Here is a 15,069-nt window from a genome sequence, read left to right on the forward strand (position 1 = left end):
TGAGCAGTTACACAGGGTTACAGAAAGGGAAGAACTGAAGAAGATGCCTTTACTCCAGTGTGAGGGACAAGGTACACAGTAGACCCATCAGCTGTGATCATTGGTCATGTAGGTCTGAGCTCCAGAGGAAAGTCAGGACTGGAAAGTCCAAATTTGGGAATTATTAACATATGACTAGTGGCTAAGTCCAGGTGAGTAGAGGAGGTTCCCATGGGGAGTTTGGGGTGAGGAGAGCTGGTGGCCAGGGATGAACCCTGATGAACACCATCTAGTGCCCACCTTTCTGATGTGTGTGAGACTTGCTTAATGAAGGTTAGGAATGAATAAATGAATACACGAGTGAACGAGAAACAACAGGATTCAGTTTGACAAACACAGTCAAGTGACATTACGAAAACGAAAAGAAAGTCCCCGTTCTAGGATAAGGTAGAAAAGCAAAGGCGTCAGGGCTCCGAGGGTCTAGCCAAATACTGATCTTTATAAAATCTAAATGCGGGTCTTCTAGTTAAAAAAGACTACTCACCCTTTCTGGTAAACAATTTGGCAGCCTGTACCAAGCCTTTGAAAAGCTGATGTCCCTTGACCCATTAATTCCACTTCCAGGAATCCACCCCAAGGAAGTAAATAGAGCTGCAGACAAAGATTTGTGCATGAAGGTGTTTCATATTCTTGAGACACACTTTCCCTGGTAGGTTTGAAATGGGGAGGGGGGAGCATCTTTACCATTTAACTTGAGCATCTTTTTAAGTTTTGATACTGTGCAGTACTAGGTGCAGGATACCACATTTTCATTAATGTTTAAGATAAAAGATGAGCATTCAAAGAAATCTTGTGCTTTGCCCTCAGACCCTCGACCCTCACCTCCTCTGTCTCAAGAGTTACTATGGGGCTTCCCTGGTGGCGCAGTGGTTGAGAGTCCGCCTGCCAATGCAGGGGACACGGGTTCGTGTCCCGGTCCGGGAGGATCCCACATGCCGTGGAGCAGCTGGGCCCGTGAGCCATGGCCGCTGGGCCTGTGCGTCCGGAGCCTGTGCCCCGCAGCGGGAGAGGCCACAACGGTGAGAGGCCCGTGTACCGCAAAAAAAAAAAAAAAAAAAAAGAGTTACTATGGTGCGAAAGTTAGGGACCTGTTGCTGTGGGGTGAAGTCAGAGCCTTTGTTGGCTTGGTATTCTGTGACATCGATGGTGTGGCCCTTGTGATTTCCAGTCCAGCCTCATTTCTGCGCACTCCTGGCTTCTCATGTCATGTTCCAGAAATGTTTCTAGAAATTTCTTCAATACTCAGGCTGTTGCACACCATCAAGCCTTTGCCCGTGATGATCCGTCCATCTCTTTACCTGCACTGCCCTGTCCCTTTTTTTCACCCATCTGGTGAACTCCTATTCATCCTTCAAAGCCTCCCGCAGATTGGGTCCCCTAATAGGATTTGTTTAGCACGATGTTTTGGGGAAAAAATTGAATTTGAATGTTGTCGGTGAGGCATGCACATTCCAGCTCTGCCACACCCCTCACGTCTTCTAGTTGTATTGCAGTCTTACTCCATTTTGTTTATTACAGCCCTGACCTGTGAGAAATGTCTCAGTGTCCCCTTCAGGCAGAAGTAATCTATACCTTTCTATACCTTTATATTCATTATTGCGCTTAGCACCCTCTAGGAGAAATTTCTGGAATATTTACTTTTTTCAATTATAAAGGTAATATGCATGCTTATTAGATAAATTTTGAAAAATTACACACAAATGTTATACAGCTGTCATACTGTGTCTAAAAAGTGTAGAATCTTGATTTTTTTATATAACATTATAATATAAGCATTATTGTGCCATGTTAGTATAATATTCTTAAAGTCTGTTTACAATAATTGGCTGAATCTTTTGAGAGTCAGGACTCCTGTTTTGTATCCCCCAGAACCTAAGTGTGATGTTGGTTTGAGCCAGTATAGGGACTTAATAAATGTTTGTTGGAGTCTAGGGCTGAAAAATCAATTGGTCTCCATCCCTACCTTCTAGGAGCTCTTCTGGGAGAGGAGACACATTTCCACTCATTATGTAATGTATTCATTCATTCATTCATTCAACAGATACTTATTGATCACCTCCTATATGTCAGACAAATTACTAGCTCATTATGCTTCTCTCTTCTTGACCAGGAGTCTTTCCTTATTTCGTTTGGGACTGTGAAATCCCTTGCATTTCTCTTTTCTCTTGTGCTGCCAGGAAGCTCAGAGCTATGCTTTGTACATATTACCTTCCCTCAACCTAAGGCTCTTTGGTATAATTATCTCCTCAGTCTTTTCTTTTAAAACTTTTGTGACCTGTGTGTTGTTTTAGAAGCTTTCCAAAACAATTTCTAAGAGTAGATAGATACCACAGATTAATGGGTAAAAAATGAATTTTCAGGATGGAAAGGATGAATTTAAGTTTTTTTTTTAAGTTTTGAAGCATGAATTGAGCCAACCATGGGCATTTGTGTGGGCACATACATATCCAAGAACTGGATGCTTTGACATGTATCCACTTGACCTTGTACTTATGAGAATGAACTTGGGCCCAAGCCAGACCTGGCTTTGAACCTGGCTACCCACAGCTTGCTTTATGACTTTAATGTCTCTGGGCCTTAGTGTCCTCATCTGAAATGAGGATCGTGATACCATGCAGGGTCATTCAAGGGTTAAGCAAAACAATTTATATGAAGCGCATAGTGTAGGGCTTGACACATAGTAGGTCTGTGATAGATGACAATTAATACTGTTGTTATCATTACATCTAGCACAGGCTAGACCTTACAGAAAGACTGGGCTGTACATTCGTGGAGCTGCTCCAGGCCATTTTCTAGAATGGCCAGTGTTGAACTAAAATGACCTCCTGTTTTAAGTTAGGGTGGGTCATCCGGGGAGGGCTGCCAAGGCTTGCTTCTCCTTTAGAGAGTAGCTCCGTGCTGGTATTTCTTACTAATTCTCAAATGACAGGAGATGATCACTGCAGAAGCCTCGAGATTTTCTGAGGTCATTCACTTGGGGGTTGGTGACTAAGACTCACAGAGCTCTGAGGTCTCCACCTCCTGATTTATTTGTAAAGTGACTTGAGCATTCTTGCCCAGAAAGTCCCCTAAAGCCCATCTTCTAGTTTTGGCCAGCTCTTCTTGATTTTATTCAGCTATTACTTTCAGTTTGTTTTTCCCTTATGACTATTACACTCAATTGCCTGGGGTATATTTTAGGGAGGGGAGCGTTCACGGGGTACAGAGCTCAGTGTGGCCATCCGTCCCCCATCTTGAGGCTTAGGAGGTGAGAAGTTGCCACCTGTTACCTGGACTGGATGGTGGGTGCAGAGTCATGGGTCGGCCCAAAGTGATGCCCGTGGGCTGGGTGTGGACTGATATCCTCAGATGTCCCCTCTTGCGGGGCTGCGTGCGTCAGTTATTGCGCGGTGGTGATTCTCCCCACCTCTGTCCTTCTCTGCCAAAACAATTGTTTCAGAGAGGAAGCTCTTTGGGTCATAAAATGTCATCTGGTAGTTAGTATATGGTTATATAGACGTATTGAGTTATATAGTAGCCTGATGAGCAGGAAGTAGGTGATTCATCAGAAAAAAAAAAAATAACAAGAAAATAAACTCTTACCAAAATGAACTTCCTCTTTCAGCCACTCTTTGTTCCAGCTCATCCTTTTAGAACCTTCTTCCAGCTTCTTAGAAAACAATTGTCCATCGGGACTAACACAGTGTTTCAAAGAGAGGCCGTCGCAGCCCTTCATAGCCAAATGCATTATTTTTCCATAGTTTAAAAAAAAAAAGCCCCACACTCTCTGTCTCCAGTTGGGCCAGGGTTGGGGTGTGGATGCTGCCTTGAAGACACGGAACCTTTGCCAGCTCGAGAGACTTCATGTTCAAACAGAAATGTCCTCCAAGGCCTCCCTAAGGTATTTCGTTGCCCCTTTGCTAGAACATCCCATTCACTTGTTTTCCTTCGTTCTGTTTGCCTCACAGATCCAGGAGGCTGCGAGTCGGGGCCTGAAATTCGTCGGGGTCATACCTCAGTACCACTGCCCTGGGCGCTCGGCAGGTGGCAGCCCCCCAGCGGATGCACGGGATGCGACAGAGGAGCCTGGCAGGGGTGTGGCTACAGAGAGCCTGGGGGCTGCCGACGCTCCGGTGGGGATGGACAGAAGCCCAGAGCCCGGCCAGGGCCCGAGAGGGGAGGCGCCCACCGCCCAGCAGCCCGGCTCGCCCTTGGGAGCCGGGGTTGGCACAGAATCCCCTCCATGCGGGGTGAGCGAGACTCTGGATGGACCGGATGGGGACCCACTGGAAGGGCATGGAGAGCCACTCTCGGGAAGTAAGTATGTCAGTGCTGGGACTCTGACCCGCTGAGAGAGAGGCTGCTGGCTTGTCAGTAATCCCCTTGGCACTTTAGGAAAACGAATGGAACTAGAGTGTAGAGGGAGCGGGCCATCAAACAGGAGAAACTGTCAAGCTGTTTTCTGGGCCTCCTGTCTGCTGCCTGAAGCTGTGACTTCCAGGGGTGTGGAGGGGAAGGGGGGGCGGGGCAGGGGGGCAGAACCACATGACGTTGACTCGTAGTTGCTCCAGATGGTCACGTGTGAAGTAGATTCTAGAACGGGAGGTCGTTTCTCCCGCACGCTCTTGCACTGCCCCTGAGTTACCCCGTGTGAACACAGGAAGTGTGAACTTTGCTGGGCACCAGTGCAGAAAGCAGCCTCCACTTTTGGACCCCTTGTTTTGAATATCTGCCTGAAGAAGGAAATCAAGAAAGCCAGCTGAGGACAAGTTGTGCAGGAAGCTGGTGATTCAGCTCACCCAGCTGTAAACAGCCAGATCTCAGGGAGTTGTATAGTTGACAGATGAGCACCGTGGAAAGAACACTGCCAAGGAGAGGGCACCAGTAAGCGACTCCGCTGAATCACATTGTAACGGCCGTCGGAGCACGCCCTTTAGGTTGGGGATTTCAACTAGCAACACAACAGGGATGATGATAGCCAACGTTTATTAATACTTCCTGTGGACCGGGCGCTGGGTCAGCAAGCTTTCCTATGACTATCTTCATTTTTCCTATGATGTGGGTGAGCTCTTGCATCATGGCCCATTTTACAGCTGAGTAAACTGAGGTTCAGAGAGTCCATCTGTTGCCCAGGCTGGAAATAGATCTGATGTGTGAGCCCAGGCCCGCTCTCTGCCTGGTCTTTCCTGTGTGGTACTCAGACAGACGAACAAGGTTTACTGAGGCCCTCAGTCTACAGGGAGCTAAGTTTCTCTTCATTTCCCTGTGATTCCCTTTCGTCTTTCTTCACCAGGAAATCTAGCCTCGAGCCATTTCCTGAGAGCCAGGCCCTCGTGTGAGCTGCGTGGCCTCTTCTAGCCTTTGGGAGGTGACAAGTGACAAGACTGACAGGAGGTGGCCATAGGTCTTACGAAGCCTTTCTCTTTAGGCCTTCCTGGATCATCTCGCCGGTTAATGTTACTATTTACTTACTAATTATTGAAGTTAGCCTCTTAGAGATGACGAGGAACTATTTATACTTTGAGAATAGAAAAGAGGGTGAGGGGCTTCCCTGGCGGTCCAGTGGTTAAGACTCTGCGCTTCCGCTCCAGGGGGATACAGGTTCTATCCCTGGTCGGGGAACTGAGATCCCTCAGGCCACGCGGTGCAGCCAGAGAAGAGGGTGAAATAGTTTTTCTTGTTATGTCAGTAGTTCCTGGAAAGAAAATTGTGGGCTGGTTAATTCTGGGGCTTGTTTGAAAAGTTGACCTTGGAGGGGGGGTTGGCAGCAGCCTCAGTTCTGAGAGAGATTAGGACTGTTTCATGAAAGCCTTGATCCTTCTTAAATATGTGCTGAAGTGGAGGCTCGTTTGGGGGACTTCTGCTCCCACAGAGTAGCTGAGAGCACGTTTGGGTCCTGTGGGTGCCTCCCAAGGAACAACCCAGTCTTATTTCAGAATCCCCCATTTCTGCATGGCTGTCGGGCTGAATCCCAAGAAGGAGGACTGGCCTCCTTGGAGCCCCTCTGTTGTACCATCTCAGGCCCTGGGAGGGTGAGGGGTCAGGGCATCACAGGCCCCAGGAGAGAGGGTAGGGAGCAGAGGGCTTAAGAACCACACCTCCCGAGCAAGATACCCTCCTGTGCCTCAGCTCCTTGCCCTGTAAAATAGGGATTAAAAAAAAAAAGTTTCTTGGGCTTCCCTGGTGGCGCAGTGGTTGAGAGTCCGCCTGCCGATGCAGGCGACACGGGTTCGTGCCCCGGTCCGGGAAGATCCCACATGCCGCGGAGCGGCTGGGCCCGTGAGCCATGGCCGCTGAGGCTGCGCGTCCGGAGCCTGTGCTCCACAATGGGAGAGGCCACAGCGGTGAGAGGCCCGCGTACCGTAAAAAAAAAAAAAAAAAAAAAAAAGTTTCTTGTAGAAAGGTGAAAGGAGAGATGCATTTAAAGCACTCCTAAGTGGCGGTTCTTATGACTGGGGTACAGGCTCTGTCGTCCTGACCATTGCCCCCACCTCTGCACAGAACCCTGCCTTGGAGAAAGGGGGCTCTTGATACTGAGGGTCCCCTCAGGAGTTTTCAGATATTCCTTGTTCCAGAATCCACTTTTCTCCAAGATTCCTTCCAGACTTCCTGCCTCCTGGGGTTGAGTTCACTGGGGAGACTTGTCCTGGGACCCTCCGCCCCAGGTCCCTCCTGCTGTCCTGTGACTGTTCCCTCGATCACTCAGACACTCCCCCCATCGCTGGGCACACAGAGATCACCCCCGCCCCCCGTGATACCCCAAGTGTCTTGGGATGCATCTCGTTTCCTCAAGTCCCTGTTCTCTATGAGAAAATCAGTTCCTGCTGAGGAACAGCAGGTTAGGGTGTGTCTGGAAGTGGTCAGCCTAACAGAGCATGAGAACTCCAGCTGTGAGGGGCTTATAGTGCCACCCAACCCCCAGTCTTGCTTGGTAGGCAGCTGTGTGTGTCCGTTGTCTGCTCATGAGCCTGGCACTGATCTCTCTGCGCAGGAGGCCACAGGTCTCACTGTTACCCTTTATTTCTCTTTTGGTGGAATGAATGAATCTTTGGGTCGTTTCCATCAGTCAGTGAACACACAGGGGTTACGAGTGCACAGGCGTGGCCTTGCAGGGGATGGACAGTCGTCATGGTGACAGCCCTCTGAGTGAACTGTTCTGAGCTCTCCCTGTGTGTCTTGACTAGGCTTCACAACAGCTTTGTGACAGAAGATGCTATTACTACCCCCGTATCACAGATAAGGACAGTCGCCTGCGTGCCCTCATAGAGTTAAATGTTATCTCCTAGTCTGAGCGTTAGTTGAGCAACCATAGTTTCAGCCTCCCAGAAGGCCGGCCGGCTGTCCAGGGACCCTGTCCCTATTCATAGCCCTCAATTGACCCCAGCTTCTCTCCTAATCGTTTTCCGGGGAAGTCTTTCCTTCCCTGGGAAGTCCATGCACCATCACCCACCCCGTCCCCAATGCCCCCTCCCCGCTGCTCACTCAGCTTTCACCTCCCTTTCTCTCAGGGCCCCCTAAGGAGGGTGAAGTGTTTTTACTCCTCTCTCTGCCAGGTGGGCTTAAATAGGCAATCACAGCAAGACAATTAAAAAAAAATCCAGAGGGAGCCTCCCTCCTTCCCCCTCCCTTTCCTCCTTTAATTTGTTTCCTTTATAGGAGCCTGGGGGAGCTGGTGCGGCAGAGGCTGCCAGGGAGCTCTCATCTGGAAACAGGGCAGGCCGCCCCTCCCCCTCCCCACGGGCTGCAGGGACCGCTCTGGTCCAGGGGTTCTGCTCCCCATGCCCACCTGGGTTTCTTCCTGCTCGTCCTAGGGGATTTTCTGTAGGTTTGAGGTCAGGCCGTGCAGACATCACCTGAGCCTTGCTGCAAGCTGCTTCCCTTCTCACATCTAGCTTGCCCCAGCCTCTTGGTGAAATGCAGAGCACCTGGGAAGGACAGGTCCGCGTTCCCATGCCACGTTCTCCATGCACTTCTGTGCTGGGGGGCAGCTTCCTTCATTCCCCGCAGACAGGCCAGTGCACGGCAAGGTTAGGGAGGTGTCGCAGGACGGACCCCTGGCGCTTCTCTCCTGGCCTCCAGCATTCCCATCTTGTCTCTGTCGCTGAAACTTGAGCAGGAGAAACAAGGAGGCCACACAGGTTCACGCAAAGTCAGCTGTTCTCACTGGCACCGAAATAATAATGCAAAATCTTCCAAGAGTTACCCTTCCTACCTGCACCTGCTCACTTAAAATGCCTACAGATGCAGCCAGGAACCCGAGCCGGGGATTGCAGTGACCTTCTCTGGAGGGGGATTCTATTCAGCAGGCCTCCTTGGCAGGCAGCTTCTTCTGGGGGGATGCCCCCTGAGCCTGCCCTTGTCCTCCCGTCCTGGAGCCCCCAGAATAGTTCTACCCTGTGGTTCTGTCCCCCACCCCCAATCTGCCACCATCTTCCTGGCCTTTCACTCAGTCCATTAACAAATAGCTATTGAACACCTCCCTGCCCGCCCCCGCCCCCCACAGGCACATCGTCATTGTCAGCCCCCGCTTTCCATGCGCCGATGAAATTAGCCTCGTGTTAGATTTGGAACACAGCCCAGCATTGGGGGTTTGGAAGAGTCTTGGCTTTGCCACTTACCAGCTTGTGATTCTGGGGATCCACTTAAGGCTTCTGGGCATAGAAGGGACACCGTTCCCCCGTGGAGGCTGGGGTCATGTGAGATGATGGCGGTGGTGGTGGCCCTCATTAATACGTTCCCGTCCTGTGGGCCGCTGACATCCTTACAAGTGGGCCCCGTGGATTGCTGTGCAGACAGCGGGTCCCACGCTTGGCCTGGCAAGCAGGCCTCCCCCAGGCCCAGAGGTGCCTGAAGCAGCCTCCTCCCAGATGCAGGGATCTGCATCTGAGGCCCTTCTGCCCTCTCTTCCCCCAGAGACAGCCACAGCCTCGCCTTCGCAATGACACCTTTCACCTTAGCTCCCCTGCCGTGACCTCAGCAGACCCGAGGTCCCACCCAGCCCGGCTCCCAGGCCAAGTCTGATGCCCACTTGTGCCTTCCAACTTGCCAGCCTCCTTCTCCCACTCTGGCCCTGGGAGCCCCATGCTTTCAGCCAGACTCTGAACCCTTTCTTTCCTGCAGCCTGGAGGTCCCCTGGGAGGCCAGGACCCACCTGCTACCTGCAAGTTACCACCGCTCTGGGGCTGCAGCTGCAGACAGACTGCAGGCTTCCGTCCCGTGCCTAAGTCCCTACTTCCTGGCACCTGCCTCAGAACCGGGCGTCTACCTTCTTCCTCCTTGTTCCCAAGGAGCTTGGCAAGGCCTGAGCGGACCTGGCTGGCAGGCCGGCAGCGCCCAGCTGGCCCCGCCTCCAGGCCCACGTGCCCTCCTCCCCCTGTCCACCTAGCTCCTTGCCCTTGTCTGGCTCAGGTCAATCCAGCAGACACAGGTGTGGCACCTGCCATGTCTTCTGGACTACCACCTTTTCTGGACACAAAGGATCTAAATGACACAAGGCAAGCCCCCCGCGCCCCCCCCCACCCCATGTCAGGGGAACACAGCAAGACAACGAGACAGAAATAGAAGTGCAAGACAGAACAGTCTCGAAGCTCCTTGGGTGCCCTGCCAGGCCAGTCCTGCGGCCATTCTCAGAAACAATGCCTTCCCCCTCCTTTGGGACTTTCTGTCCCATGTCTGGAAAAATCTTCCAGCTGGGGTCATGGCAGAGTCACAGAGCAGCTAAGAAAATGTAAACAAATTTGGTCGTCTTTTTGGAATCCCTGGTGACTGCTCCTGTGAGGATATGTATTGGAGAGTCAGAATATTAAAACATCAAAGGGCATCGTTTGGGGACAGTTTTTCTTGGCTGGTTTCCATGTGAGTAGAAAGACGATTGTGGCCAAGGAGGCAGCGGGACAGAGGAGTTTACTGAAGGCTTGGGCATCTGGAAGCAGGTTTCTTCCAATATTTCATTGCTGCTCATGCTTTGGAGGCTCTCGATTCCAACAGCCTTTCCTTTTCCTTCCTGAAAAATTTATTTCTGGCTCTGGCTTTGGTCCTCCTCCCTGGGGAGGATCCAGACGGAAGGCAGGGGGCGCTGTCGGCACCCCACCATCCACCTTTGTCTCCCCGCTCTGTCTCCCCCTGCCCTGCCCCGCCCCCAAGCATGCTTCTTCTCCTTCTGCCTTCCCTTGTTCTGTTTCATCATGCGTGTGGGAAAGTTGTGGTTTTGTCTTGCCATGTGACTGGGGATCCTTCTGTGTGATCAAGTGTTGTCCTGTTGTTTTGGACTTGGGCCACTTCTCAGTTCCCCACTCATCCTCCCGTGCAGAGGCTGTGATTTCTTTTTCTCTTTGTTGATAATTCGTATGCATTTGTGCTTGACTGTAGCAGACCATGGGGACTGGTGCTCTGGCCCACCTTGGGGTCACCTGAGGACAGCTTTCCTAGCCTCTGCCTGGGCAGATGTCCCAGGGAATGAACACCTCAGGAGTGGCCTCCATCCCTGAGGACAAATGCCCGGCTTCCTTGCCCCTCATAGAGCAATATGGGGTGTGCGTATATGGTGTGTCAGGTCCCCAGGTGCCGTGACAGTAACCCGCTCATCAATGCAGCCTTCCTTGGCTTTCAGCTCTTCTCTGTTTCTCGTCCCTGCTCTCTCGCTCTGTTTCCTGGGATTACTTCCCAAATGAACGACTTGCACCCAAAAGCTTACAGGGTCTGATTTTGAAGCAATTGAAATGCAGTCAAGGACTCGCTAAAGCATGACTTACCCTCTTTTGCCTTTAGTAGCTGCAGGTCTTATTTGAACCACTGGCACCTTGGACTGGAAAACACCCAATCACTTCCTGTCCCACCCCCACCCCCCAGCTCTAATCCATTGCTTGATTTCCCTCCTTTACAAACCTTCTGTGCTGTCTGCATGACCCCATTCCTAAAGTGTGTATCTGAAAGTCACGAAATAGTCTGGGGATTGCTAGCTCCATATACCAAGACCTAATTTCTCCTGCGAAAGCACTTACTGGCTGGATTGTAGATGGCTTCCTGAGTCAGGTAAGCGGACCCAGAAAGGTAATTTGGGCTGGAGATGATGAACAGGCCAGCGGTGGTTGTTGAAGATCCAGGTGGCCGTTTGTGAAGATGGGGACCCCTCCTTCCTAACTGGCTCTACCCCATGGATAGCTTGAAAAGGCCTCCCTGTCGGCTTCACCGTTGCTGACGACGAAGTCTGTGGCCCAGCAATGCTCCCCAGAGGTCTCTGCTGGTGCTTGCTCATTTGGGGCTGTGGAAAGCCTTCCTTTGTCCCAGAATACAGTCGCCCTGTGAGATAATTTGAGGTGCTACGTGGATGGACATTCTTGGTGTGAACGTGCCTCATCTTTCACTCCTGTTTACGGCAAACGGTAGTGTTTTCCCTTATGGTCGTGAAGCAGAGTTTCCTGTTTAAGTGCACTTATTTAGATAAAGCAGAGTGAGTCCATTTTAAAAAGTAATGTACTCGGATCCTGGAAAAATTGTGAAATACCGAAATATGGGCTGCAGCGTCCCAGAATGTGAGTCTAGGCGAGGTATCTCCTGCAAGGAGCGTGGAATGTCCTTTGTCCTTTTTGCTGATGTTAACCATTGTTTATGACCTTTAAAATATTTCTTCGGAAGAAGGGTGGGGACTTTCTTATTATCCAAATAGATATTTTTGGAAACCAAAGCATATTCCTGACTAGCCTATGTAAGCAAAGCTTTTTAAACTGGGTGGACTCTGATTGCTTGACTAAATGAGTAACGCAAAAATAGACCTCCAGACTTCGATTGAAATTCCAGGTATTTGCTTCCGGAGGCTGACACTGCTCGCTCACGGCCAGCACCGTGTGTCGCAGGAGGCGAGGGTCAGCTGCCGGGTGTAGTGAGTATTGATTTTTAAAGAACTGAGCTATATATAAATGAAGGCACGGGAAGCAGAGCCTCACTCTCAGGGCCTGCCTGGCTGTTTGAGCGACCTACCACTCCAGGCAGGAACCTGCATTTACTGGAATGTATTTATTTTTACATATCAATGATGTATTTTTGATGGACTTGATTAAGTATTATGGGTCTGGCCCCAGGAAACACCACTGCGGTTTATAAATAGTCCGTTCAGGGATGTACAAAGTTCCAGGAATTACAGCAGTATTTTTGTCTTTATGTTTCTCTGTGCACTTACTTTTTTTTTTTTAAGACCAGCTCTCACCCCAAAATCTGTCTGCTTTTTCTTCTAAAACACACCTTTGTATGAATTTCTGGAAATGTCTACTGTGTCCTTCTCTCAAACACCTAACCGTACAAATGAATCCCAGCTAACAGCTATATGCCAGATTCAAAACCTAAGTCCTGTCGACTAAAAAATGCACAACATGAGAGTTGCTAGTGCGTTTTATTGGGGGCAAAATGAGGACTGTAGCCTGGGAGACAGCGTTTCAGATAGTTCTGAGAAACTGCTCCAGAGAGGTGGGGAGAAGGTCAGTGTTGGACATGATTTTAGTGAAGGGGGACCTGCAGTGGAGCACACATGTTGGCAGAGGCTGGCTGCTAGTCACGAGAGCAGGTGTCACTGTTAATGATTTTAGTGCTTTTCTAGATACGAGGAGATGCAAGAATTGGGCTCATAGTGTCTTCTCCTGAAAATATCTGACTATCTAAGGGCTTGCTCTGCCAGTTTTTCTCAGAGTACAGAGGGCCTCCTTCCTGATCTCCACGCTGAACGCCTTTCAGGGTGTGTTGAGGTCGGTGGCTGCAGTGGCTAGTGACCTCATCCTTGTACAGGCAGATGACAAGTGCCACTTTTTTGTTGGCGGTCACCTTAGGACTCAACCTTTGAGGTCCATGTCACTTTTAAGGCACCCTAACTTACTGCTTAGAATTGGGGGTTTTTTGTTTGTTTGTTTTTTTAATTAAAAGAAATTCTTTTTGGCCGCACCACGTGGCACGTGGGATCTTAGTTCCCCAGCCAGGGGTCAAACCCGCGCCCCCTGCAGTGGATGCACGGAGTCTTAACCACTGGACCACCAGGGAAGTCTCCGGAATCAGGTTTTATTATTAGGTAACAGTGCAGCCTAACAGAACTTTGGCCTTTGATATCGCTTCTTCAGGCTCCTGAGAGATCCCGTCAGGCCCAGTGAGGCAGTATGTCCCCATCTGACCTCTTCTCTCCCTACTCTCTTTACAAATCCCAACAGAAATGGAGATTTTCGCCCTTTTCAACAAACCGAAGGGCCATCAGAAGTGCCGGCAATACTATCCGGTCACCATTCCCCTCCGGGTCTCCAGGAATGGCCAGACGGTGAGCAGTTTGGATGCCAATTGGCTGGAGCACATGAGCGACCACTTCCGGAAGGGCGGCGTCCTGGTGAACTCGGTCTTCTCCCTCGGCTTGGTCCACGGTAGGGAAGGCACAGCCTACCCCTCGGGGGGCCCTTCTGAACTCTGCTGCTTCCTCTTCCTCAGAGCCTGCCCTATTCAGAAAGCTCTGTGGCGGGTCCGCATGCTGCGTCTGATTTCTGATGAACACATCTAGAGGAATCTTCCGTAAAGCTCACCAGCCATGTTCTGCCGACCCCTGCAGGAGTCAGCCAGGTCTATTCTAACATGACAGAGAAGGGGGAGCAATTCTGTTTCATTGATGATGTGGTGGCCTCCATCTAGGTTGCTTTTAAAACCTTTTCAAAAGGTTTTCCCAGGGTTTGTTAATTACCCCCAGGATCATGCCACTCCCAAAGTACAAATTGTTTGTAGACACCGTTACAGTTTGAAGCAACCATAGCAGCATCTTGGAATTCACTGCAGAGAAGCGAATTGGTTTCTGTAAGCTCCATGGGGATACGCACTGCTCCTGGGTCTCTCGGCACCCAGTGGCCCTGCCAGTAATGGATTCCCTCTGGGGGGTTGCTGCATGGGTAGCGCTATGGGTGTCAGCTTTTCTAAGGCAGAGAGAAAGTTTGCCCAAAGTGGGGAGACGTGTCACAGGCAAAGAAAGGGTTTTCAAGTTAACACGAAGGCAAGTTGAGTTGCTAGGGGCATCGAAACCGGGAGACAATTTGGGGAGTAGGGCCAACCTGCCAGCATGTGTGCAGGCTGAGGGCTGCCAGCCAGCAGGATCCCGAAGTAAGTGAAACGTAAAGTAACACCAAATCCGATGATCCCAGCAAAACGTGGCAGGGGGCACTGACAGCCCTGCGTCTTGGTCGTGGAGCAGTTTTCTCTCTAAAAATTAGCAGCGTCAGGAACAGAGTTTGGATGCTATGTGACTTGCGACCCTTGAGATGCTAACAAGCATCCTTGGAAGAGACATCAGTCTTAATTCTGAACGTACATACGTGCAATCATCCAAAACCTTAGAACATGGTACAGTGCGAGTCCCTTGTCCCTATCTTAGTAGCAATATCTAATGTTAGTATGTTCATATAGTAGCAGCAGGCATTGTACGGTATCGTGGGCCACGACTATTTGTGGATGGGTGAAGGACATAAGAAAGGTGACGGGCGGTCTCGTAGCACTCGCTGTGTCGACGGGGCTGTTCTGTATGTGTGCTCTCCGGTATGGTAGCCACCAGCCATCGGTGGCCACTGACCACTGGAGATGTGGTAAGTATGACTGAGGAACTTAATTTTTATTTTATTTAATTTTCATTAATTTAAATATCAATACCCACGTGCAGCTCATAGCTAGTGTATTGGACAGTGCAGTTCTAGAGTATATTTTCATTAATACAACTAAGGAAGAGTCAGTTCCACTCCCTGGCGGCAAGGTCAGTAAACTCCCTCTGCTCCAGGAGGCTTTCCCTGGGCGCCTGCAGTGTTCTTGGAAGCCAGGGGTCGTCCCGGCCTATTGAAGATGCACCGTCCAACACCAGGGTGTGTGCTAGGGCCAGATGTTTACAGCCCTCGTCATTAGCATTAGGGGGGCCAGGGAGGAACCCTCCACCCCCTGCTTCCTGCAGGGACACCCCGTTGCCCGTCTTCGGGTGTGGCAACAACAGCTCCTTTTATCTCCTCTTGGGCCCAGAGGGCCTCCCTGTGACTGCATATCTCCCTGGGAAACTGA

At 50.5% G+C, this 15,069-nt stretch overlaps 1 protein-coding gene across 1 annotated transcript in view; it reads left to right on the forward strand.

Annotated features, from left to right (window-relative positions):
• RFTN1 (raftlin, lipid raft linker 1) overlaps positions 1-15,069 on the forward strand; it is a 205,404-nt gene that overhangs the window by 137,565 nt on the left and 52,770 nt on the right. Inside the window, exons 5-6 of the mRNA XM_060149554.1 lie at positions 3,987-4,335; positions 13,206-13,409. Coding sequence (XP_060005537.1) covers positions 3,987-4,335; positions 13,206-13,409 — 553 coding nt within the window. The remainder of the gene's footprint in view (positions 1-3,986; positions 4,336-13,205; positions 13,410-15,069) is intronic.

The sequence above is a fragment of the Lagenorhynchus albirostris genome, chromosome 5, assembly GCF_949774975.1.
Source record: "Lagenorhynchus albirostris chromosome 5, mLagAlb1.1, whole genome shotgun sequence".
Lineage (NCBI taxonomy): Eukaryota > Metazoa > Chordata > Mammalia > Artiodactyla > Delphinidae > Lagenorhynchus > Lagenorhynchus albirostris.